Source organism: Gymnoscopelus microlampas, assembly GCF_963454915.1.
Source record: "Gymnoscopelus microlampas genome assembly, chromosome: 17".
Taxonomy (NCBI): domain Eukaryota; kingdom Metazoa; phylum Chordata; class Actinopteri; order Myctophiformes; family Myctophidae; genus Gymnoscopelus; species Gymnoscopelus microlampas.
In genome coordinates this window covers 24,561,734-24,589,583 of record NC_139954.1, presented here as the reverse complement: position 1 = coordinate 24,589,583, position 27,850 = coordinate 24,561,734, and the positions used below count along the sequence as shown (strand labels likewise).

The window sequence follows — 27,850 nt, the reverse complement described above, 5'->3', positions numbered from 1 at the left end:
GTATGCGGTGCACGTTATGTCTGGCCAATACTTCCATATGACGGTGATGTCACACACAGCATGACAGCTGACAGTGACAGTGTGTGTGAATGTGACAGTTAAGCTAGTGGGGGAGTGGTTAGAGGAGTGGTTAGGGGTTGAATTAATTGCTTATTGTTCACGCCCATTACCAGGCCCAGAGGGGGTGCTATAAGTGTTAATTAAAGTCTAATTTGTACTTAGTTGCGCTCGGTGTCGTGCACCGAAAATAGCAGATCTACAAACTCAGAGCGTTCTGAGCTTGTAGATCGACTATTTTTGACATGCGACACTGACACTATAACTGAGGCTTTAGGAGGATTTTTTCTCTGCTTTGACAATTCTGGCTTAACAAGTTTCAAATATTTTCAGATTTCAATGAATGATACATCATTTGAAAGATGACCACAGCCCCATGTGTCCCAAAACACTGTAATTGGTCACCTCGCTCTAACATACCTCAATACTGAACTTACTCTCAGTATTCTTCTTCTCTCCTTTACAGATAGGCTAGATACACCGTCACTTTTCTACAGTCTCAAGCCCATTTAGACCTAGCCAGGAGTTTTATCAAGTCTGTTTGGTGATTGTCCTGTACTGTAACCATGGCCTGTTGTTGGCCTGTTGTTGGCCTGTTGGTTCCAACCAGCGGTGCAATTAGAGTTTAGACCTCTATTTGTCCATCCACTGAATAATAATACACTTCCTCCACAGGAGGGATGATTCAATCTGTGAGCTGTCTGACCTCAGCCAAGAAAGAGAACTAAACTGCAGCGCTCGCTTGTTGTGTGTACATGCTTTAATACTGTATGCCGCTAAAATGCTTGATGTGTACCCACTAGACGTCTCACACGCACACGCACACGCTCACACTCACAATCAACTCACACTCACACACACTCACTCAGAGCATTCTTCCCACAAGAGCCTCAGGGTCAATCACCCCCGACTGCATATGCTCTGTTTTCGTTCATGCATGCCTCTTGGGGTAGAGTGTGTCTACTTAATCGGCCTTGATGTCCGTATAACGCTATCTTTCCATCCTTAAGCTTTGCTGTTGTGATCCGGTTATGTAATTCCTGACTGAGTTTGAAGAGCAACTCTGTGTTTTCTAGAGTGGTTTAGAGTAGTACACAGGAAAATTCGGAGTGTTAGTTTAACTCAGAGACGTGTGTACAGTCTCAGAGATAATAGCGCACTAGTAACTGGACTAAACGTCTCTCTCTAAAATCGAGGGTTCCCTGTGTGCCGAGTCTGTCAACCAACAAATCCCTAACTTCATCACTAAGGTTTTCTTATGACCATCTGAAATACATTAAGAGAAATCGGTTTGGTTGTCTGGCACAGAGATTTAAATGATGAATGTAATTGATGTTAACGTGTGTTGTGTGTGTCTGTCTGTCTCCTGCAGAGGACCATTCAGTGTGGTGAGAAGATGTATGAACAGAGAGACAGGACAGCAGTTTGCTGTAAAGATTGTCGATGTGGCCCAGTTCACCTCCAGTCCTGGACTCAGCACAGAAGGTACGAGTGTACACACACACACACACACACACACACACACACACACACACACACACACACACACACACACACACACACACACACACACACACACGCTGTTGGAATACTCGTTTCTATTATCTCATAAATACCAAAAGCTCTCACAGGATGATGACAATGATCAGTTGATTGTTGACTTCCGCCTGTCAAACTCAAACATGTCACACGGCGAGGTGTGAGGTGACGGAGGGGGCAAGTGTGCACCCTGTCATGTTGGTGCACATGCACATGTGAAGTCATCCAGAGGAGGTGAGATATTGTGTCAATAATCCACAGAAAGGTGATGCTGTTGACCATGTGTGCACCCGTCGGGATTCTGAGCAGATACAACCACACAATGAGATGCGAGATGGGAGGAGAGAGCAAGGGAACAAGAGTTTACAGCAGATCGAATGAGAGATATGGAGTGTGAGGGAACTACTGGATGGAAGAAGGGAGCTCAAAAAGACTGAAACCTGATTTATACTTTGTTGCATGCTGGTGTCACGTGCTGAAAATAGCCGGTCTACGAGTTCACAATGCGCCGCATCGCGTCGTGTTGTGAGCTTGTACATTGGCTATTTTCGGCACGCAACGCCACCATACAATAGAGTATAAATTAAGCATGAGAGGAGTGCAGGTGGAATCTCTGGAGACAGGAGTATGGGGAAAGTGGGCAGTCTTCTATGAGACAGGTTTACTACAGCCCATATATCCAGCCAGGTATTTTTAGAAAGCAATGAGAAGCGGTTCACTCCTTCAACCCCACACACCCCTTACCCCACCCCTCTTTTATTTCTTGTCCCTGCATTCACGTCTCAGTGCACCGTGGTCCGTGGAAGAGTTACTGGTGGCCTTTTGTCTGTTACGACAGGATATTTAAGATTCATGAACAGCCAACAAAGAGCAGCGGTTTCATTTACAAGGGAGACGGCCTCACAAAAGCCTGGCTTCCATTCAGTTCATCTAATAATGTGTATTTCCTACACTATAATTTTGGTGAATTACTCTGGTTTGTATTTCTTTTTCTCTCTCTCTCTACCTTCAGTCTTTCATTAACTCATTAAGGTCTTTGGGTGTTTTACTTGAATTATAACTCTCCACCAGTTGTCAGGGAAGCTCAGTGTTGCCAAAATAGCCGCAGCAGAAACAATATCATATGTTTCTCGTCTCAGTGGGTCTCAAACGGAGTGCTGTGACCTGCACACACTCGGGGGGGGTCTGGCTATTTTTGCCGAAATGAAAGTATTAAAAAATATTACTTTGGAGCTAGACGTTTTCAAAGGATATCCCTCCTATTTATTCACATTACATTTTTATTACCTAGGGAGACGGTGTTGGCATTGCTGTCACCCTAATGTACAAACTGAACATATTTCTTACCTTATAAAACCGTTGCGAATTCAATCTTGTCTTTGCTGATTTTTCCTTCATTTAATTGAAGGAAATTCTCTGACATCCATGTTTTTATGTCTGTGATACATTAGGGTGTCAATTGGGCTAAGATCCTCTGGGGATACGGATATGTATAATTGGGTGTCATCAGCATAGCTATGAAAGTTTATATCGTGTTTTCTGATGACTGAGCCAAGTGGTAGCATGTATAAGTTAAAGAGAATGGAGCCCTGAGGGACACCACATGTCAGCTCAACTCTGTGAGAGGAGCAGTCACCAAATGGCACTTTTTTTTAAAGCAAACATTTTCTTTAAATGTTCCCCCACCTCAAAATATTTTGAGGTGGGGGTCCACGGCCAAATACATAATGTTGGTGGTCCTTGACATGAAAAAGTTTGAGCACCATTGATATAGCAACATACGTTTTTCAGAAACCAGTTTGTAGACATTTGTAGATGCGTTCCCGGATTGAATGGGTTAAGTCTGAAAGAACAAGGACAGAGAGTTTTTTTTAATCAGTTGATTCTGAGGTCATTTAGTACCTTGACTAGTGCTGTCTGTGCTGTGGTTTGCTCTAAAACCGGACTGAAATACCATTTTAACCCATGTCGTTTAACCCATTAAGACCCGAGGCCGATTCTAAATCAGTAGTTCTCAAACGTTTTCGTGCCAAGGACCCCCAAATTGATATATATTTGGCTGCGTTCCCGTGGACCCGAATCTAAACAGGTTTTGTGCCAGGGACCCCAGAAGAGAAGATTTGTGTTAAAAAAAAAAATCTTAAAAACGCTTAAGATTTTTCAAAAATGTTCAAAAATAAGCAGATGTACAAGCTTGTATATACTATTTTTGAATAGCCAACTCTAAAATGACTCTTTGTTACAATTACATTAAAGTAGCCAATAATCATATTCCATCACCTAAAGTTAAGATAATTTCTCTGGGAATTGAATTCATATTTCTGTCTCGTTTTCTAGCATTGGGTATTTGGCCTGACATTTCCATGCAACAGATAATTACACCTAATATTGGATTCCAAGGCTCACTGCAGCTTTGCTGTGACATTATAAAGCCCACCCCCCTGGTGTATTTCTGCATCCCCATACAGACTTACTGTAAGTAAAGGTGAAGCTAGAGTTTAGATGCCAGTTGGCATATTGGCATATACCATCTTCTTCCTACCGTCCTCCTCGCCTGCTCGGCCCCAAGGCACATGACTGACACTCCAGACAAGTTTGCATATCGATTTACTTAACTTTTGCCATTGTGGAACAGCCGACAAAGTGTACACATGAAATTATGCCACACATAAACACTGCATGTTCAGACCTCACACGGCAAAAGAAAGAGAGATGTTTGCGTCATTTTTGCTAAAGAATTATAAGATTGTAGGATAGTGGTTGTACCTCTGGACTAGTGTAAGAGAGAAGCACTTGTTCAGACACATGACCGCGTATTATAAGGTCCACTCCTCATCTCTCTCTCTCTCTCTCTCTCTCTCTCTCTCTCTCTCTCTCTCTCTCTCTCTCTCTCTCTCTCTCTCTCTCTCTCTCTCTCTCTCTCTCTCTCTCTCTCTCTCTCTCTCTCTCTCTCTCTCTCTCTCTCTCTCTCTCTCTCTCTCTCAAACCTGAGCTGTGTGAACAGACAAACACAAGCAGGCAGTCATTCACACACACACACACACACACACACACACACACACACACACACACACACACACACACACACACACACACACACACACACACACTTTGTAGTTTTGTACAATATTACTGTAGTATATGAGATAAGTGTCAGGGTTAGGGAAGGGAGGAAGAGGATTAACAGGCACAAAGCATCATTGTCTCCAATGATGATGAGAGAAACAACAGTGGTGAAGGGTGAGCTCTGCGGTTTGCCCTCGTCTTGTGAGTGAGACTCTTCCTCTTGACTATGTCTGCTTCTCTCTTTGTTTGATCTTTCTTGTCTGTGGATCATTCAGAAAGACATTGATAACATTCCCTCCAGACTCCAACACTGACTTGTACTTCTGTGTTGACAACAAACACAAATATTGAGCAAAATCCGAGGGCTGGTGTCTCAAACATTCCGTCTTTTGCACTGTTCCGTTCAAGTAAGTGACAGATTTTTTGCCAATTCCTGCGTTGTCAGCATCTGTTCAAAAACCCATTCCTAATGTGTGAACTGAGAATTCCAAGCTTTAGGTATAAGTATTTAAAATGACAAATTTCATCAGAGATGACTCTGAAGAGTCAATTTTACCAGGGACTGCCACCATGTCGTTCTGGAGGCTGAGATAAACTGTTCTGAATCGTTCGTATACCAACTCACGTCACATCTGTGGTTGTTCTTGGACCTGTCAGTTGAGTTTTAGAAGCAAGCTGTGAAAATCAATCTGAAGAGCTTTCACAGCAGTCAGAATGACAGAACCCATTCCACTTTACATCAGCAGTCCTTTTTTCCATGTGAATTTCTTGGTTAATTTCTGGTTGGCCTGAAACCTCTGCCTATTCGCTAGTTCATTTCCTCACAACCCTACACAGTAAAATGTGTTCAATGAAATTGTTATATTGAGTATTTTGCTGTGTAATTATGAAAGGCTCACACAAGGGCTTGTTTGTGTGAGCCAATATCAAACAATGTTTTGATATTGGAATGTTAGAGAGGGAGGAAGAGAAGGCAAAAGCTCTTATCCTGTGCAGCATTTTGCCACCCATCCTCTCTTAAATGTTCTGCTTCTGTAGTGCATTTATCCAAAGTGCTTTACAATGTGCATTGCATTCACCCATTCTCACAACGATGGCATACACAAGCGCATGACAAGGCACCAACCTGCCCAGTAGGCACAGTTAAGAGATCAGTGTCTTGCTGAAGGACACCTTGACACAAAGCCAGAAGGAGCCATGGGTCAAGCCGGAAACCTTCCGTTCCCAGGCAGCCTCTACTTCCTTAGCCACTGCCACCCCAATGAGCTCAGCTCCTTTTGAATGATCTCAGCTTGTCTACTGGTGTACTAGGCCTGGTCTTGACCACTAAATCAGAATTATTTGTTTTGCCAGATATGTTTGCATTTTGCACATAGGAATTTGTCTCTGTGAGGTTAAAAAACTCGCACACCTATTTCCTTGCATCCCTTCCTGCTTTTTTGATAGATGCTAGTTTGTATTGATATGTATGTATAGATATACGTACATACTGTTTGCTTGACCAAATGTTATGCAGAGAGCTTTTTTTTTTTGTGCATACAGTATGTGGTCGTCACACCATCCGGTCATTTTAGATCCAATCACAGAACAGTTTCACTTGAGTTAGCAGCTTCAATGTACTGTAGCACCAAAATAATCACTCAGGTACACTGTCTACTCAATCTCTCTCTCTCTGTCTGTCTGTCTGTCTGTCTCAGCCAGTGGCTTGGACAGCAGGAGTCCCTGGGCCCTCAGACATCGCACGCTCGCACGCATGCCCGCATGCACACATCTTGTATCACACTGACATACATTTACATTGCACACACAACACAAAGACAGACACATACAGTACATGTAACAGGATATTTTATCTCACACATGCACGTGTGAGCTCACACACACACACACACACACACACACACACACACACACACACACACACACACACACACACACACACACACACACACACACACACACACACACGTACAACAGTCGGCAGCTTTCCAAAGGTCTGTCTGGCCAAAAGGTCAGGCCTCTGAAGGAATGAGGCAGAACAGCTAGCCAGAGCATGAGTAGAATTCATCATGTTCCACCACCCGCACCTCTCTGCTCTCAGCTCCTTAATCTCCTTGCTTCTCTCCCCATTTTTGTCTCTCCCACTAGTCCATCTGTGTGTACCCCCCCCCCCCCACACACACACACACACACACACACACACACACACACACACACACACACACACACACACACACACACACACACATACACACACACACACACACACACACACACACACACACACACCCACCTCCTCACAGCTCTCTCTTTCTCTACCCCTTCCTTTCATCTCCACTTACTCCTTTCCTCTCCACCTACAGTATTGCTTCCTTTCTACTCCACTTTCTCCTTTCCTTTCCTCTCCACTTCTTCCTTTCCTGTCCACTATTTCCTTTACTCTCCTCTCCACATTCTCCTTTAACTTTCCTATCCACTTTCCTTTGTTCTCCACTTCCTCAGGTGGTATGGCAGCTAGAGTAGCAACAGAGCACCGAAGTCTGACATCACTGCCGCTAGAGGGTGCTATCATAGCGTTATTTTTTGTATTGGAAATCCCATAGGGGAATCTTGCGTCATATAAGAACTGTGTTCCAAAAATAAACAAACCATTTTACTCATATGGACAGTGGTGTAAAGTAACTAAGTACATTTACTCAAGTAATGTACAAAGTTTGAGGTATTTTTTAACACTTTGGTACTTTTACTTTTGGTACTTGAAGTATATTTTGATACCAATAGTTTTGTACTTTTACTCAAGTAACATTTTGAACACAGGCCTTTTACTTGTAACAGAGTATTTTTATATTGTGGTATTGCTACTTTTACTTATGTAAAATCTGAGTACTTTTCCACCACTGCATATGGATATGAAGCATTAACAGGTAAAAAAGTACTAATTTATCCAAAGATTAAGACATTTTTATTATTTCTCCAAACACAGACGTTATCAAATGTAACTCAATATCATAAATGACACAGAGTCGCATACCTGACAAAATCGGCGGGGTGGTTTGGTTATTTTTGGAATACAGTTCTTATATGATGCAATCTAAAATATCCTATGGGGAAATCCAATACAGCAAATAACGCTGTGACCCAGGGTTAGTGGAAGTGATATCAGGACTTTTTGTACTCTATTGTTTCCTTTCTACTCCACTTGCTCCTTTCCTTTCCACTTTTGCCTTTTCTCTCCTCTCCAATTCCTAATTTCCTGTCCACTTTCTCCTTTTCTTTCTGTTCCACTTCCTCTTTTCCTGTCCACTATTTCCTTGACTCTCCTCTCTACGTTCTCCTTTAACTTTCCTCTCCACTTTATTTTCTTCTCCACTTCCCCAGGTGGTATGGCAGCTAGAGTAACAATATGGTTGTTGGCTAACCCATTGTGAACTCACGCAAGCCTCACACATTGTGAAGACCTACACACACACACACACACACACACACACACACACACAGTGTGATCTAGTTTTAGTACCACGGCCTCCATCGGATGCAGGCTTTGACTCTCAGCAGGAGAAACACGGACCACTGTAGAGATCACATCTGTTCCCTCTCCCTCCCTCCTGCTTCTTGCTTTTCTAATTCTGTTCTTCTCCCAATTGATTGTTGCCTGGACCAAGCAGGGCCAGCCCAAGAGACCCATATGGCTTTGACTGACTGAGTCAGGCAGTCAGTGATGACGTTACAGCATTGATTAGTTAAATAGCTCAGGTTCTCACCAGACACATGGTTTTGTGTATAAAATCCAGGCATGGATAAGCAGTCAGTAAAGCACCTACCTCTATTCCAAACTAGAGATCTTGTCAAGACATATTTTACTATATTAAGCCTAATCAACTTCCGATTACCCCCGTTGCACTCCATCTGTCATATACTGTACACTGGCATTATCCACAACTTGCAACAGCGAGGCAGACATTTGTTTACTGTCTTAAAACATCCTTTTATATATGAATATTTATTCGAAAATGTTAATTAAAGCAGTGATTTCTGCAGATTTGTAAGCCTATCTTATCAATGAAATTAATAAATAATAACAACCCCAAAACACTGCCGCGACCCCACACACACACACACACACACACACACACACACACACACACACACACACTCAGCTTGTTGCCTCCTGTTCTGCTGCGAGGAGAACGGGGGTCGAGTCGACTCCCGCTCGGAGCACTACAACGTTACAATAAATCAATACAAATAGCACACTCATGGCTGAGCAGCTACAGTATCTTGAAAATAGATGTCGATACATTATGTGCAAATAAATTATGAAAAATCTGATCATTTGAAGGTTACTTGAGGGTTCCCACAAGGTTCAGTACTAGGCCCAAAACTGTTTATACTGGACATAAATATAATTATGAGCAAGGTCTTTAAGGTCTTAAAAGTTGGTTTCATTTGCTGACGACACAATTCAAAAATATATGAACAATATATGATGATAAATCAAGATAAATGATGTTGAGTTAGAAAGGGTGTAAATTTGTGGCCGTGGTAATAGATCAAAAACTATTCAAAGGCTGCAACTTGTGGAATAGTTGTGACAATTAATTGAAATGTGTAATACATGTTGCATCTAAGGATATTGTATTTGGAACGATTGATTGATAGATTGATAGGTAGATTGGTTGATTGATTGAAAACGTTATTAACAATTTTGTTAACAGTACAGGTAGCATAGTCTAAGGTTATTCTAAAAGGATGTTTTATTCTTCTTTTTTTTAACTTATATTCTTATTTTCCTTCTTTATTTCCTTTTTTTTTTAAATCTTTTGTACTAAAGGGGTTAAGGAAAATGTGTAAGAAGGGCAGGTCATATAAGACATTTTTGTAATTTTTTTTGTACTGATACACCTTAAATTGGAAAAATTACTAATATTATTTATTCATTCCTATGCTCGTTTTTGTAAAGAGATTTTTTGGTGAGAAAGTGTAATTATTGTGATACCTGTGGCACAAATAATGTCTCTGCCGTTATCCTTCATCTCCAGCAGTAGTTGTGCGGGAGGGATGTGAATGGCGGTGGGACCGCCAGACAGCGTTAAAGCGGCAGGCAGTACAGGCCCTCAAGGTAGCCACTTATCCCAGCTTTAGTAGCATAAGCATCATGTGCAGAGCTGGAGCACGCCTTGTGTTGGTCCTCTGAGGATAAGCTTAATGTTAGCGCAGAGACCAGGAGCAACACACGCACACTCACGACTTCAACTCAAGGCTTAATTAAATGTCAGCACATACTTAAAAAAAACAATATACAGTAGTAACAAGTGTGTGCGTGTGATGTGTGCGTGCGTGTGTGTGCGGGCGCAAGAATCATGTCATTGTCTCCTTGTGTTAAGTTGCATCTCTTCGGTACAATAAATGTGCCAATGGTAAACATGGGAATGCCATGCTGGGAATGTGCAATACCCAGCCGCAATATATATGACTGAGCATTGCTTATGTTAGCACATGGCAGCTATTTCAGTCAGGGCCCGGGGCGTGCAATTTTGCAGAAGAAGAGGATATTAAAAGTTAATGCAGTTAAGAGGGCTTAACCGCATTTTCAGGGAATGAGTTTTGAGTGTGTGCTTAAGGTGGAAAGGTTATATATGTGATATATGTCTTTATTTGGCCTCCAGCATCAAGCCTTCTCTCTCAGAATAGCTGCTGCCAGGATGACAGACAGACAACCACCTATTGGAACAGATGAATGCGTGGATGTTGTATGGTAGAGGGAGGAATGAGGATGGATGGGTAGAAGGAGGAAGGATGGAGAGATGAAGGATGGTTGGATTCTAGAAGGAGGAACGGAGGATTGTTGGATAGGTAAAAGGAAGAATGGAGGATGAGTGGATGGAGGAATGAAGGATGGATTGATTGATTGATTGATTGATTGTTTGACAGGCAAAAACAAATGGCATTCTTTGTAAAACTGGCCCCTCCCACTAACTTTGGAAGACGATTACGGGCGAACGGTAAGGACTATCAAAATGCCGTTTGGATATGTTTATCGCTAGGGTCCAGAGATCATGTGTACCGATTTTTGTGAAATGTGGATAAAATACGTCGGAGGAGGAGCTAAAAGTGTGTTTTGAAGAAAATTCAAAATGGTGGAAAATCTATCCAGACGCAAATGGGCGTGGCTTATATGGGGAGTTGCGTCATGACTCAAGGAATCCAGGGGAAAGGATTTTTATTCTAAGACTTACGGTTCAAAAGTTATAGGCCAAAAGGTAAAGTTGGCTGTTATAGCGCCACCATGTGGCCGACTGGTGTAATCATTTTTTAAATAATTTGGCAACAAACTATGAACCTCCCCTCAAAGTCTTTTAACTCTAGCCCTTACGGTTTCCGAGAAAAAAATACTTGAATTGGAGTTTTTTCATTTTCCCATTAAAGTCGATGGGGACATTTAATGCACTAATAAATCAATATCAATTAAACTATGTAATCAATATCTTAGAAAAGTACAAGTAATCGAGTCCCGGTGAAGCCGGTCAATTTGACATATGGCACGAGTGTGGGAAAAATAAACTGTGGGAGAAATAGCGCGGCAAAATTCTGGTTGCACTGTTAGGGCAACCAGACCCTGGTTGCCCTGTTAGGACACACTAACTAGAAAAGTGTGCTCCTTGGAACAAAGGTCTCCACCAGGCCGGGTTGCCTACCCAGGGCCGCAAACTTAGGACGTTTTTTGAAGTTTTTGGGATGAAGGTTTTTCCTTGGCTTTGTGGGAATGTGCGTGCAAAGTTTCCCTGCAATCAGGCGCTGCATTCATGATGTGTGGCATTTTGTGCAAAACGGGCCACCCCCACAAACAAAGCCAATCATAGTCAATCGAAATGGAATATGAGAAATGTGACAGATACGTCTTGATCACATGACTACAGAGGTAATGTATACCGATTTATGTGCGGTTCAGACTTGTAGTAACAAAAAATGTGTGTCTCAAAAATCTTTCTCATGGTGGCGCTATAACTGGCTGATAAATATTTTTTATTGTATGACCAATGGTTCAAGAGTTATAGCTAAAACGTGAAGGCCAATTTGAAAAATGTAGGGTGGCATTTCTTCTTTGGCCTAGTGGGAATTTGTGTGCAAAGTTTCACGGCAATCGGACCACTCCTCTAAATATTGGAAGCCAATCTTAGCCAATCAGGATGGAATATGAAAAATCTGACATAATGTGTACCCATTGGTGTGATGTTTGGACAAAATCTGTAGGAGTAAAAAAGTTTTGGGGCAGAGGTTCTGCTCTGGCCTCCAGGGAGTGTGTGCGCACAGTTTCACGTCGATCAGGCCAGCGGTGCTGGAGATTAGCTGTACACAGACGCAGGGCTGTGCAGAGACCATTGGAGGGGCAGGTGCTCAAAGTTCATAAAAGGGCACAATATTTGCGCGAACATTTTTGGGGGGGACTTTTTTGGGCGTCTCTCGTGCCATTTCACACCAGAAATGTCATAGGCGGATTATGAGAAAATGGGCCCTTGGCACCGACACGCAAAATACCCCCCCTCTCACTGTCTCTCCAGCTCTTTATTAAACAGAAAATCTTTTTGTCCTGGCGGAGTGAATGAGGAGGAATCAATAATATGATGATCAGTTATGGTGATGTTATGGTGATGATGATGAGGATGGTAGTAGGGCATAGTAGAACAGGTGAACGTATAGCCACAAAAACAAACATGTTATGACCAAGTAAACAAGGAAGCAAATACAACAAAAACACACACATAGTGTAGGCTCATGTATACTTTCGCACGCACATATTATTGCCTATATTTATGACAGGGTCGTGATTTGCAAAAATAAGTTATATGCGCACAAATTAAATCATAGTCTTAGACATGTACAATGGTTAATGACAGCTCCTCCTAGTGTTTAAAGGTGTTAAATACATAATTCATGTTGCACTGTGGACTGTTTCAGAGCATTGCAGCCTCCTACATTGGACAGAGAGAGAGATGTCCATGCATTGTACACTTATTAGACTCCACCATACGGCTCTGTGTGGCTTTGTATCCAATGTAGAGACTCCAGGGTTTATACTCAATATCTCCAGATTCTTCACGCACCATCCATCCCGTTTAAAATGACAGAACAATTCACCATTTGCATTACTGAGAGTCATGTTGGAATATTGATTGGTTCAAGCTATTTCGTTGCTGTCCCCAGGCTCATCACTCTTGTCACAACTCCCTCATATGACATATTTTCTCTCTTCCTAGGTTTTGTTTTTTTAATCTCCTGCCGAAGAAAAATTGTACGTCTGTCATCTTTAAAATGACACTGTTTTGTATTCATCGTAGCTGTCTCTACGGTGACACCCCCACATACAGTACATGTAGCTATCCCCCCTCCTTGTCCTCTCGGCTTTATTAACACTCCCCTTTCAGAGCTAATTAAAGTGGGAGAAGCTTATTGCAATAGGCAGCACTGAACACCGACACTGTAAGTAATGAGCTAAACAACCATCACTTGGAAACCAAACTGCAGGAAGACCTGTTGCTGTTTCACATAACATCTGTCTGTGATGTGTCATTGCAATGTGAGCAGCCTACGGTAGCGTGACCCTAATTAGTGCACTGTGCAGCTCTACATTTTGCATTAGTCCTGTGAGCGGTAAGCGCTAAGCAACATAAAAGCCCATCTCAGTTTTCTGACATGCAAGCGTTTTAATCGTTGAGCTGGGAGTGCTGCAAGATTCAGCTTCTCCTCCAAGGGAGTTAAAGAAGACGTCACATTGTCATGTGAAGGATTCCCTTTGACTCTGCTGCCTTGTTGGGGATGCTGTAGAAGAAACCTTTCTAAATTATTTAGAGAGATTGTAGGTGTTTACAGCGCCTGCTTCTGATGATGATGATGATGATGATGATGATGATGATGATGAATACATCATACTGTAATCGGCTAGAGAATAATAGAATTGAAATTTGATGGGGGGATGATTATAGGGGTTAAAAGTGACTAAGCGGATGCCTGTTGTGAGTTGTGACCTATGCCTGTTGGGAACACATGCCCCTTCGGTTATGCATTACCCGTTGCCACAGTACCCGTTATACCCGTTGTCATAGTACTTATTATCATAGTACTTGGAGGCCAGTCTATGACATCAGTACTATGACATCATATCGAGGACATCAGGGATCTCCATACATGGGCATAAAAGGACACAGAGAGACATACAGAAATCTCCATATACTGTTAGGGACACATACAGACAGACACACAGATGCAGAGATCATTGGACTTTCGGTTCTCGATAACCGCTGATTCGACCGACTTCCCAATCTGCAAAACACACCATCGGTTCCTCTGTGGTACACACGGCAAGTTCAAGTTACAGAATGCATATTTTGTGCATTTAAAGATGGATATCACAATATAACACATATTCCGTTCAACACCATTCCTCCAAGTTATTATGTCTTTTTTAATAAAGATGTACTCTGTAACTTACGTGTCCTAGCTGAGATCCAAACTAGGGTCCCTTGCGCAAGTGCAGATGTTTTTGTTTATACCACTGAGCCAATAGATCATGCCTGCTTGTTTAGAGGAGAAGTTGAATTTTGACCTTTCAGGCAGTACCAATTGTCAACCAGAAGTAGTCCTACCAGACCACACAATAAATGTCTCAATAGAAGAGCAGGACATGTCCCACATGCACATCCATCCCCCCTTTCTTTGTCCACTTCCTCCCGGGTGCTTCTGTGTTTATTCCGTTTCTGTGTTAACGACAACATTACATGTTTAAGGCAGTGCTGTGCAGCGGAATCTGTCTTGAGACATTACTTTTGTCATGACCTGTGTGTGTGTGTGTGTGTGTGTGTTTGTGTTCTCAGATCTGAAGAGGGAGGCCAGCATCTGCCACATGCTGAAGCACCCCCACATCGTTGAGCTGCTGGAGACCTACAGCTCAGATGGCATGCTCTACATGGTTTTCGAATAGTGAGTCTCCGTTTTCCACGCACTTCCAGTCTTCCACCATTATGCTAAATCTGTGGTTCTCAAACATTTCCATGTCAAGGACCCACAAATTCATGTTTTTGGCCAGGACCTCCATCTGAAAAGACTTTGTGCCTGGGGGAACCCAATAACAAAACAATGTTGTTGTTCACATTTTTCAAAATATTCCAAATTTTTCAAGATTTCTCTAAATCTTTTGAAATAGCCGATCTATAATCTATAAATTAGGGTTAAAGTGGTTCAACTGATTTTGATGCTATATTAACACATTTTGCTGGGGGTCCCGTGGAACCCCACCAAGGACCCCTGCGGCAGAAGTTGGCAGAAGAGGATGAAAGAACTGAGTGATAAGTTGAAGCTGATGATGGAGGGAAAGAGAGGGGAGTCCCCATGGTGGTTCATATCCAGCGCTGGTATGAGAAAGCTTGTTAACTGAGAGAATTGAATGAAGGAAAGCGAGAGATGAGTAGAAAGAAAAAGACGAGAAAAGAAAGGAAGAGAGGGAATCTGTTAAGTGTGGCGCTCTGTATGAAGGGCTGAGATGAGATTAAGATTTTACACCCGCCAGCTCATCTCAAAACAACACACACATACACAGAACCTCTCCATATCTCGTTCTCTCTTCCCTCCTTCCAGAACTAATTCCTTTATCATTTAATTCCATTATCACTGATCGTGCAAGTCCTGGAGTCTTTCACATAGTTCTATCGTACTGTAGGCCTTGGTGCGGGGAGACTTTCCAGAAAAAATCAAACAAACTCTTTTTTTTGAGCACTCACTTTGGCAAGCATGCACAAGCCTGCATAAATCACATGTACTGCATGCACACACAGAGAGGGAAGGTGGTAGTACTGAGACAGGCTTTCAGCAGTGTGGTGCTTTGAGAGGCAGATAGATAATAGAGCAAAATAGATAAACGCATACACCCTGTCGTCAGGTCTACCCCCACACAACCAGGAATGTGAAGTAGCACAATGGCACACCCTAAATCCATAGTGTTAAATTCCGAGACTGGGAATTTTAGGCTTGCAACAGTTAATCAAACTAATCAATTTAATCAATGGTAAAAGAAAGTATAATTTTAATATAATATTCTAAACTTTTTTGTTCTTTTTTAAATACAGCAGTTGCATTGCATTGCAACGCTTTGCGAGCTTGTATTATTATGCTATTTTTGACACATGAGTTATAAAATAGGGCATAAGTGGTTAATCAGACTTTGATTTAGTCAATTATAAAAAATCTATTCGATTTTTTTCACATTGATTCATTGAACATACAAATATATGATATTAATATTATAATATAGTATAGGATGTAAAAAACATGCTTCTCGATTATTCAATTAAAAAAGTAAATCGAAAGTAATCGATAGAATAATCGCTATGCACACACACACACACACACACACACACACACACACACACACACTCAATTTGTAGCATGGTCAGTGCGTGCATGTGTAGTTGTGTAAGTAAGCTAAGTAGGCTAAATTGAGTGGATGCTGTGTGGCTCAATGACCATATCATAAAAGCCCAACCCTAACAGCTTGCATCGATTGTGACGGGCACTGCTGGCCTACGCATTGAGCCACGCTGTCACCTCGAGCAAGAATCAGATCTTAACTATTCTGAGAAGCTGTTTGAGGCACATCATTATTGTAAATTAATCTGCAGGGCTTTTTCAATGCAAAGTGCTAAACCTCTTAGTTACAGTAATACCTTCTCCTCCTGGGGACTCGATTAATATCGTAGAGCAGCATTACTGTTCACAAATATTCTAATCTCCGTGAAATACTTCCATGTGCTTCGGTAAATATATATTTTTTTGTTGTTCTGACTGAAATGCACGCACACACACGCACGCGCACGATCACTGCGATCCACAGAGACGAGACATAATTACTGGTCTTCCTCTCTTGAACCATGCCTATTCACCTCTACAAGCAGCCAGGGACAAACAGTGTTGAGGTTTTAATAAGAGTGACCTTTCCTTTCCTCCTGGATGCCTGCACTGACCTTTATATCACACTGACCCCCTCTCCTTTCTGTCCACCCCCCTTGCCTTCTCTCTCTCAGCATGGATGGAGCAGACCTGTGCTTTGAGATTGTAAAGAGGGCAGATGCCGGCTTTGTCTACAGTGAAGCAGTTGCCAGGTGAGATTTGTGCATATACAGTAGCTCATAATTCATTCTTCCATGACGGCTCCAAATCACTGCTCGATAAAGTTGGTACACATATCAATGCAGAACGTCACATTCTCACCATATTACTGTATATTATATTGCATTGACATGCAGATAAACACTTTCAAATGACTTTGGTGTTGTAATTTGCGCTGTTCTCTTTTGTGACATTGCTGTGACAGCGCTTTTCTATTCTCTCCTTAGTCACTACATGAGACAGATCCTCGAGGCGCTACGGTATTGCCATGACAACAATGTCATTCATCGAGATGTCAAGGTATTCCCGACTAGAAGTTGTTTGGGTTGCTTATTGTTGCCTGGCCTATCAGGAAGTGGTGCAGTCTGAGAAAACGCAACAACTCAGTTAGTACACCACATTACAAAGGCCTTGTTGAATAAATGTTGGGTTGAATTGCTTTAGTTTTTTTTTTTTCTCTCTGCACCGTGACCTTAGACTTGACATTTTCCAGATAAAAACACAGAGAGAGCAAATGGCTGACTCTCCACTACTCTTGTTTTGATTACTCTGTTCTTCTCAAGGCTCTCTTGATTTCTTGCGCATGAAACCAAAACGATTAATAGCCTTTTTATTTTTGTGTTTGCACCTGTCTCCTTGATTGAAGGACTCTTGTTGGGAAGATAGGAGACATTGAAAAACGGAGAGCCAAAGAGAGAGGGGAGGTGTTTTTACACAAATTCACTTAGTAAAATGGCCTGAGCCTGCATGATCTCTGCGATCAGAGCCAAATGAAGGGATGGTCTCCAGTGTGACCTTGGCCTCTGTTGGATGCTGCAGAGCAATGCAGATTTTGGCAGGCTGTTGTCACACACAGTGTTACATACACAAACTGTACTAACAACTCACTGTGGTAAATATAGGTAGGTGGTCAGACAAAGTGGTTTGTGATTGACAGCAGACCTGCAGGTTCACAGTGCACTTTGACCGGTGGAAAACAATGAACTATGATTTTCATATTTCTATTTCACTTGCAACTTTGAGTTATCAATATGTCATCTGTCTGTTCTGCCCTTTCTATGAATGTTTCATCTTCACCTTGAGTTGGTTTGTTTGTATGCATACTGTATGTATGCCTGAGTCCATGATTGTGTGTGCCTCCACCTACACATACAATAGACTCAAATGTAAATGATTGTATGTGTGTGGACTCAAGTACATGTATTTACAATGTACATGTATTGATTGGATGGTTGGTGTGTGTGTGTGTGTGTGTGTGTGTGTGTGTGTGTGTGTGTGTGTGTGTGTGTGTGTGTGTGTGTGTGTGTGTGTGTGTGTGTGTGTGTGTGTGTGTGTGTGTGTGTGTGTGTGTGTGTGTGTGTGTGTGTGTGTGTGTGTGTGTGTGTGTGTGAATCATCCTTCTGTTAAGTTACATCTCTTTTGCATCTCTTCGGTATAATAAATCTGCCACCAGTAAAAATGGGAATGCCATACTGGGAATGTGGAATTCCCAGCCGCAATATATGAGTATGTGTGTGTTCTGTAGGTAACCCTGAACCTGTAGTATTTCAAAGAAACACTTTTTCAGCCCACAAACCGGCACAATGAGTAAAAGCATCCTGGTCCCATCAGAACTCTTAATAAGTCTTTCCTTCCAACGAACGCCTCTCATCTCCTCTGTCTGCATCTCGCTCTCAACATTCACAAATAAGCAGAGTGAAACACAATTCCCCTGGCAGCTCCCTGCGACTGTGAATTTAATGGTTTTTATATCGCATTCAGGGAGCCTGCTAGTGGTGCTCCTTTGTATACGTGTTTTATTGCCTATCCCAGAGACTCGTAATGCATATTATACGGCTGCAGTCAGCTCCCAGCTTGTGGATTACTATCTCTCCCTAAGCATACGGGCTGGCATACTGTATTAGTCATCTGGACCTATCTCTCCGTCTGTCCTCTGTCTTTACCCTGCTTTCTCCTGCCCTGGCTCCCTGGCTGAGCCCTCACGATTCCATTGTCTCTGCGTGAGTAATGAGGTTGCCAGTCAGTCAGTTCAGGGGCATGGGAGGACAGAGCCAGCTGTGTGTGTGTGTGTGTGTGTGTGTGTGTGTGTGTGTGTGTGTGTGTGTGTTGGAGACAGAGGAGGAAAGAGGGAGTGGTTATTTGACTTGTACTGTATCTCTTCCATTCACAAATCTTTACAGGCTTTCCTTTCTCCTATTTCTGCTAGACTTTACTGCCAGTAGTGCGGCTGCCGTTGCTGCACTGTGGGTTTTAATTTACACTTGTGCTGTATAGGTTTTCATTCTGTCCATTGTCGGAATCTCTCCGGGTGGCGTTTTGCTGTTTGTGTTGACCACAGTAGCAGTCTAGCTATGTCAGTCCAACTCAGTAGAATTACAGAATCAATATGTTCACACAGTGTATCATACTGACCACAGCAATGATACTGCATTCAGCAGCGCACAAATTCCTATTCGCTGAGATCTTTATTTTATTTTTATTTTTATTTTATTTACTGTCCCAGACACTGCTTTGATAAAGTTACATAACCTGCAATGTTGCAAGGCCTGTTTTCTGACAGATTTCATCGGCAGGCTTGTGTGTTTTCCACCACTGCCTCCCATCTTATACTACAATTAGAAAAGGGTGGATTTTGCCTCATAATTTGGCCACTAAGGTGCCCTGAGTGCCCTGGCAGTGGACAAACTGTGCTATCTCTCTCCATTAATTAATTGCCATCTGGTTGTGTTTGTTGTGGCTTAATATATTTACATGTGTAATGACACTGACCACACGATACAGTGTTGTCTATTTTCGGACAATGCAACAGCAATAAGGGACGGCATGTAGGGAGGTGGATTATGACCGCAGCCAACATGTTTTCAAAACAGTACATGGTACGTTGCTGACAGATTGTAGGCATAAAACAATATCACAAGTGAATTGGATTTCATACCAATCACATGTCGTTTGGACAATGTACACGCCAAAACCTTTTTGTGAAAGCAACAATAATTCCCATTTCCATCACTACTCAGTTTGTGTTCGCTCATGGGCAGCAAGTAACACAACCGTCTCCAGCAGACACACAACCAGCAGCGTATATGTTTTTACTGTGGAGATGAGGAGGGAGTAACTGTCCCCATCACTCAAAGGTGATGGGTACAGTTGGGAGGAGGCCAGGCAGTGGCGGGGGGCATGTGGGCCTTTCACGTAGGAAGGTGCCAAATGCCCGAAGTTTGAATTTTTCTAGTTTGAACAATTCTCATACTGAGCTGACACACACAACCTCCTAATTTACACACGATCAGAAACACTCTGGAGGTTTGAATACCAGCACACACCCAGAGATGTTGGAAGCACTTGCAGCTAGTCAATGTCACGTCTTGAGTATCTGAGTTGAGGGGGCATTGCACTCTAAGAGCAAAATATCGCCATGTGTGAGTATGGTATATTCCTTCTAATATGGTGCAGAAGTTTTAAGTCCTAAAACATGGAAACAAGTTAGTGTTTTTGCACTTCCATTTCCCTCATCTCAAAGTAAACATTTTGTATGGGTCTTTGGTTAGATGCCTGAAATAAGGTCTGTAATAAATAAGGTCACATACTGTACGCTTAACATATTTTCACCTTTTTATACCATACTGTATAATACAGCAATCATACATTTTTAAGCTTAAAAAAAGGCGTTTTGCTTTTTACCTCTGGCAATTGAAAATAAGTAATTTTTTGGGTGAACTACTCCTTTTAAGCTGAAATAATGATAAAAGTGGTTGTGAAGATTATCTTGCTGAACAAAACATGCACATTAAGTATCATGAACTTTATTTGCCACAGAGTTTATTTTTTGCACTAATCAAAACTCCACTGGAAAAATCCCATAGGTTTTGTGTTGAGGGAATCAGGAAAACTCAAATTTCCTCCTTCCGCCTACAAAAATACATAATCCCTGGACCACTCAAATGTAGCATTACATTCCCATTTAATGCTAGTGTAGATATTAGTCTAGAGTCTAGACTCTAGACTAGAGCAACATTAAAGGTTAAAAGTTTTAAGTCAAGATAAACTCATCAATATGATGAAGACTACAAGTGAGTTGAATGATCCCTGAGTTAAACTTAGTTGCGATGTGTAGATCTGCTATTTTCGGGTGTGTGACACCCATGCACAATTAAGTATAACTAACGCAGGCTTAACTTTGTGAGTTTTGACTTTGGCACAGGGTGGCTTTCACTTCCGTTATCACCATTTAACCGTTGACTCTGCAGCAAGTGTCCTGTCTCTGTTTTATCAGATCCTCTGCCTCGGATTTATGCGCTCCACGAGAGATAGAGTTGGACACATGTGGTCATGCTCGCGCACACACAAACACACACACATACGCACACACACACAATTCAATTCAATTCAATTCAATTCAAAGGGCTTTATTGGCATGAGAAAACATACGTTTACATTGCCAAAGCAAAAAGCACAATACAACAATACAGCAATACAATCAAAACAAAAAATGTACATTTGAAAGTCAGAATCTTCAATAGATCTATTTCTATGTACCAAGATCACTGGGTGCAGGTATAGTGCAGGAATATACACAATGATTAGTCTTTAGGGTGGTTGTGTTCCGTTCGATATCCTTCTCCTATCACAACAACTCACGAATCTTGCTGCTGTGTTTGCACATTGTTGTACTTCGCCCAGCAGATATGGGAGTTTTTTGTCGTTGGTCATGTTTTCAAAGTCTCTGTGTGTGGTTGTAATCTGTGGGAAGTATGTGTCTCTGATGTCTTGGTACAATGGACAGACGGTTAGGAAGTGTAGCTCGGTTTCCACTTCCTTTTGTGTGCAGTGGGTGCATAGTCTGTCTTCTCTCGGGATACAGGTCTGCCTGTGACGACCTTTCTCGATCGCAAGACTGTGCTCACTGAGTCTGTATCTAGTTAAGATTTTTCTTTGTTTTGGGTCGGTCACGGTGCTCAGGTATTCTGCCACTGTGTATTCTCTGTTTAGGGCCAGATAGCATTCTAGTTTACTCTGCTTTTGTGTTGCTTCTTTCCAATGTGTCAGGTAGTTTTCCTTTTGCTGTTTTATAATTTTGTTTGGTCCGATGGGTTTTCTATCTCGTGGCTCTGTTTGTGTTTGTGCCCGGAGTTCCATGGCCAGCTGGCTGAGGGGGCATCTCTCTAGAGTTTCGCTGTGTGTGAGTGCTTTGTTATGGAGTGCACACACGCGCACGCGCACGGGCACACGCGCACGGACACGCGCGCACACATAGTGTTGAACTGTGCACACACATTATGGACGCGTACACACATGGTGAGAGTGTCCTTGTTGAATATGGATAGGTTTGAGTCTGCCACGTTCTTCCACGGATGAAAGTCAAAGTCATTGAATTCACTTGAATCCTGATGTTCATAAATCACTGAGACGCTGTTTGTCTAGCAGTATTTATCTTTCTCCTTGCCTCATCACAGACCTCCACTGAAGACGGCTGCAATGGCTGTGTGTGTGTGTGTGTGTGTGTGTGTGTGTGTGTGTGTGTGTGTGTGTGTGTGTGTGTGTGTGTGTGTGTGTGTGTGTGTGTGTGTGTGTGTGGTTACATTACAGTTTGCATAGAGATGGGCTACAGCAATGCGGAGGCAATCCAAAATGATAGCATCTGTTTATCCCACTCTCAAGTTTTGAATGCAGAACTTGTAGACCTGAATACCAGCTCCAACAAGCCCAAATGGTTCTTAAAAAGAAGAATGTGTTTTCACAGAGCCGCTGGAATGAATGCATGTATGATGTGGGTTCCGGAAATGTCTTGCATTTTGCACGCTATCTTTGATACGCAAATAGGGGCACACTTAGGTGATGACGGATGTTGGAACTGCTATGCAGGGATCTAGATGATGCATACTGTACTTGAAGTAGGTTAAGGAATTCATTAACATGATTATGCTTAACTATAAACACAGATCCGAAAAAAGTCACATGCTTCCTTTTAACAGGCATACTGCTGTGATGGTGTGAGTTGTCATGGAAGCTGATGGAAGGAGACCAGACTTTATTTCAGTGGTAGTTCAGCTGAAACTCTGCATACTGTTCCTGCATGTAGATGGGACATTTGAATGCTTGTTGTACATGCCATGGCTCGTAATGCTATTTCAGCTAAATGGTTCACATCAGAAAGTTAACTCCTGATTAGTCTATATTAAAGTGTGTGTATGTGTTATTATGGGTTAATGAAGCTGTTATTTGCTTTGTAGAAGACTTTAGTCTGACATTCATCCCGCTGGTAATTATTATAACTTCAACTGACCAGAACACACAGCCTCTGACTTATGGTACCTAATGGTGCGTATCAGATGCTGTAATTGTGAAAAGAAGTAAACAATGGCAGACAGGAATGTTCCAATTAGTACAGAGAAACAGAGATATGTGCATGTGTTGGACCTCTTAAAACCTGATGTTTATCTGATCCTGTATGTTGTCTTTCATGGAGGTTGTAGGACAGGAGGCGTGAGTTGGAGATGCTGTTTGCAGCAGAGTATTTGTTTTGGGCAGAAAACAGAACCAGACACTGCAGGAAAGATCTGATCTTCCCATGGGTTTATTCTTTGTCTACTGTATGTTATATCCATCTGTCTAGACGTCTTGAATTATCTGTGTGTCTGTTGATCACTCAGATAAATCAGTCACAGCTTTTCCATCTATAAAGCAGTCAATCAGTCAGTCTTACTATCAGCAGTCTGTCTGTCTGGCTCGCTGCATCTGTGTCAGCCTCTCCTCTGCACTGTGAAGTCTCGCTCCGGTGCAAATGTCACATTCTCCAATATGAATGTCTGGAATTAAGGGAGCCGGGGAAGGGTCTTATTTCCCCATCGGGCACTTGAGTGTCAGCTGTTTTTACAAGGTAAAATGGCAGCAGTCCACTCAGGCCCTGTTCCTGTTTCACACAGGGGGCTATTAGCAGCATTGCTCGTGCTGTTTGTGTGATAATGGGTGGCTACATGGTCAAAGCTAATGGCTTCCCTAATGGCAAGCAATGGGCCTTGTGGTGTCAGGACATAAAAGCTCTGACAATGAGCCTCCACAGCACTTGCATGCACACATGTGTCCGTCCGCACGCACGCACGCACGCACGCACGCACGCACGCACGCACGCACGCACACACACACGCACACACACACACACACACACACACGCTCAGATTCACACAGACTGTTTTTTCTGCCCCAAGTTTGGTGACTAAACTCCACTTTAGTGTACTGACAGGTAGTCAGTATCCCACCAGTGTTAGAATCTGTAGCTGCATGTTTCATCCTCATCCATCCATCCCTTGATCTGTGCAGAGTAGCGGTCTCAACACCCAGCTGTGAGTCACACCGCTCCTGAGTTAAGTGTGATGGACTTTTCACATTGAACAAAACAAAAACAGCAATCACTCATCCACTCACAATGGTGGATAGACACTGAAACATTTTTTTAGGTGAGAGGAACCAGTGGTGGACAGTAATGGAGTAAATTTACTTGAGTACTGTACTTATGTACAGATTTTGAGTATTTGCATGAGTATTAGATTTTTTTTATACTTATTACTTTCACTCAAGTATATTTCCATGACAAATATTTTACTTCTACTCAAGTACATTTCTAGGAAGGCTGTGAAGTACTAGTTACTTTTAGGTTGGCTGTTATTTTTTCTTTTTTTCCCCTTCTTCCATAAAATGCAATTGGCCACACACTGTGTTCTCCAAAGAAGGAAACCTATCACAGTACAAAAACACATACATTTTCAAATAGAGAAGACAAACTACATCTCTGCTTACAAGGCTCTATAAATTCATTGTGAAAAGCAATACATTGATAGACCCACAATGCATTGATATAAAAAACAACAAAAACACAATCTACTTTTACTTTTACATGTACTTGAACTTAAGTATTTTTTAAAAGCATGTACTTTTGAATACTTAAGTATTTAAAAGCAATTACATATGTACTTTTACTCAAGTAACTTTTTAACTGAGCTACTTTTACTTGTAGTGGAGTCAATTTTACCATTAATATCTGTACTTTTGCTCAAGTACTTCGTCGACCACTGAGAGGAACACAGCCTCAGCAGACGAACATCGGCACACACGTATACACACACACATTATTGACGCACGCGCACGCACACACACACACACACACACACACACACACACACACACACACACACACACACACACACACACACACACACACACACACACACACACACACACACACACACACACGCACACACACACTTTCATGTGGGCCATCGGCATCTGTAATGAGGCTGAACAATTGGGGAAATGATGTGAATTACTGCAGTAATCACTTGGTGAGGAGAGTGCTGCTCTGAGAAAATTTGTGGGGAAAAATTCCTTTGATTAAGATACTGCAGATTACATTGATTGGGGTAAACAAGTGTGACTTAAGGAAATTTTCCGCTTGCCCAATTTGAACAGCCCTGTGTGTGTGTGTGTGTGTGAATAGTTATTTATTTGCTCTTTTTTTTTTTCTCCGCCTGGCCGAATGCCTGGCCGTCCGTGTGTGTGTCCGTCCGTTGTCCGTTCTGCAAAAGTAGATGTATTCAACAAGAGGTACTATAACAATGATAATCGACTGGTTCTTTAGAACCGGACTCAAGAGCCACTTTGAAGGCCTAGCTGGGTTGTAAGGCCAGCTAGTCGTCCTGAATATGCAATCTGTGATTAACTGGGTTGTAAGGCCAGCCAATCTCCTGGTACTCGGGAGAGAGTTAAGATGTCTCTCGGAATCGCTCTGGAACGTGCCTATCTGAGAGGTTTCGAGCCTCTTCTTATAATGCTGGCTTGCGGTCCTGACATCACTATGATGATGTCAGATAGTGTCAGACGTCTCCATATATGGAGCTGCCGATGTTAGTTATGGCCAAATATGGGATCAAGACTTCAGCCCTGGACGTGATGGCTATGTCTATACGTGGAGTTTCGGGGAAGGGTTCGCTGATGTCAGACTCCGTACATATGGCACGTTTGGGTCTCTATGACGACTTTGCAGGTCTATTATCTCCATCTATGGGGATATCCATATATAGGCTATTGCTGGCAACTATGCCCTGAATGTTTCCTAAACAGGTACCTTTTATAACTTATACTGCTTATACAAAAATAGCGGTGAGGTTGGACTCCAAAGTCTTTCCCCTTTATGTTGCCTTCAGATTGCCTGTAGGCTGCAGCCATTTAAGCATGCCCATATATGTAGACTTTCAAGGGGCGTAGACGCCTGAAAATCTCCATGTCACAAACGTAACGTACCCATGTATGGGCACTATACTGGCACGTAGACACTTATATAAACCTTGGTGTCTCTGTGCATGCCAGGTCCGTCCCGCAATCGTCCGCTCTTCTGATTGAGAAATCCAAATAGCAGCCTGTGCATGTTAAAGACGTGATGGCTGCGACATTGCGCTTACTATACTCTGTGTCAAGGCCAGGCACCTTTACGGCCAGCCAGAGTCTAGTGAGGTCGTTCTCAGTATCAGTACAGAGGGAAGGATTCAAGTATGTAAATGCTCAGGATGTTCCTACGGATCTCCGGTCCATTACAGACCGTGCTGCTCAGACTCTGCTGTGGACAGAGCTGTTCAGGGGACTGGGTATGACCATGAGTTACCTATTCAGGGAACCCGCCACTATCAACTATCCGTTTGAGAAAGGACCTCTATCACCCCGCTTCAGAGGGGAGCACGCCTTGCGCAGGTACCCTTCAGGAGAGGAGCGCTGCATCGCCTGCAAGCTGTGTGAGGCTATCTGCCCTGCCCAGGCCATCACCATCGAGGCGGAGACGCGCGCTGACGGTAGCAGGAGGACGACTCGCTACGACATCGACATGACCAAATGTATCTACTGTGGCTTCTGTCAGGAGGCCTGTCCTGTGGACGCTATCGTAGAGGGCCCCAACTTTGAGTACGCCACAGAGACCCACGAGGAGCTGCTCTATAACAAGGAGAAGTTGCTCAACAACGGAGACAAGTGGGAAGCCGAGATTGCTGCCAACATAAAAGCAGATTATCTCTACCGATAGACACACACACACACACACACACACACACACACACACACACACACACACACACACACACACAATAATAGCCCATGATATCATAATACCTCTCTGAAACGCACACACATCCATAATGTACATAATTTTGGCTACCTTCCCAGTCGCACCGCCGATATGGGCCCATATGGCCATATCAGAGGCACTCAGGGGACACATGCGCACCTGGAGCTCCTTATATGGATCCTTATATGATTTGTTAGAGTCTGATGTCATGATGACACGGTTTGTTTGGGTATGATGACACGCACCATATTTTGGTGGAGCTGCAGTGGGAACTCTTTATATGGTTATGTCTGAGTCATAGTGAACTTTATATAGTTATGTCTGAGTCATAGTGACGGGGCCACATGGGTCCACCGAACGACCCATTAGGCAATTGTAATGTAGGATATTGTGGGCTGTGTATTAAGATAAATAACAGATGAGTCATGGGATATCAACCATATGGGAAAGTAAAAGTAAATGCAGATAACGAATAAAAGAGGTATTTTACAATTCCTCTAATAGGGATTGCATGGAGGAGAACTGCATTTTGCCTTTACCCCAGAGTGGTGGCGCTGTCTCAAATGTAGGTGAAATACCCAGTTGTCTGTGTGTATCTATACCATCTCTCTCGCCCTGTGCCAGCTCCTCCTCTGCTGTCTCCCTTCCTTCCTCTGGCGTGTCTGTGGGTATGTTAAACGCAATGGAGTGTATTTTATTTGATTCTATTGCCAGTTTGCTTCATTCTGAAGGCCTAGGCCCTTTGGGGGACAGACACCTGCAACGGCTACACTTCACAGAGCAGCCCCATCATCATACTTCCTCCCTTTCCCCGTACTCACCTCATATGTCCCACACACATACTGTAATGGCTCATAATAGATGTCATTTATACACAATTGCTAAACAAGATAGCTGATGCATACAGACATTAATTGGTAAACAGAG

At 42.6% G+C, this 27,850-nt stretch overlaps 2 protein-coding genes across 8 annotated transcripts in view; both read left to right on the top strand.

The window, feature by feature from the left end:
* Positions 1-27,850, top strand: part of caska (calcium/calmodulin-dependent serine protein kinase a) — a 132,125-nt gene that overhangs the window by 47,195 nt on the left and 57,080 nt on the right. For all 7 annotated transcript variants that reach the window (XM_084083950.1, XM_084083948.1, XM_084083946.1 and 4 more), the window contains exons 2-5: positions 1,430-1,542; positions 14,532-14,637; positions 16,734-16,811; positions 17,046-17,118. In XM_084083950.1, coding sequence (XP_083940076.1) covers positions 1,430-1,542; positions 14,532-14,637; positions 16,734-16,811; positions 17,046-17,118 — 370 coding nt within the window. The remainder of the gene's footprint in view (positions 1-1,429; positions 1,543-14,531; positions 14,638-16,733; positions 16,812-17,045; positions 17,119-27,850) is intronic.
* Positions 26,210-26,881, top strand: LOC311064679 (NADH-ubiquinone oxidoreductase subunit 8-like; the record flags this gene model as incomplete). The annotated part of the gene is made up of 1 exon (XM_084084591.1): positions 26,210-26,881. Exon 1 carries the CDS (start codon positions 26,249-26,251, stop codon positions 26,879-26,881), a length of 633 nt encoding a protein of 210 aa, XP_083940717.1. The 5' UTR covers positions 26,210-26,248.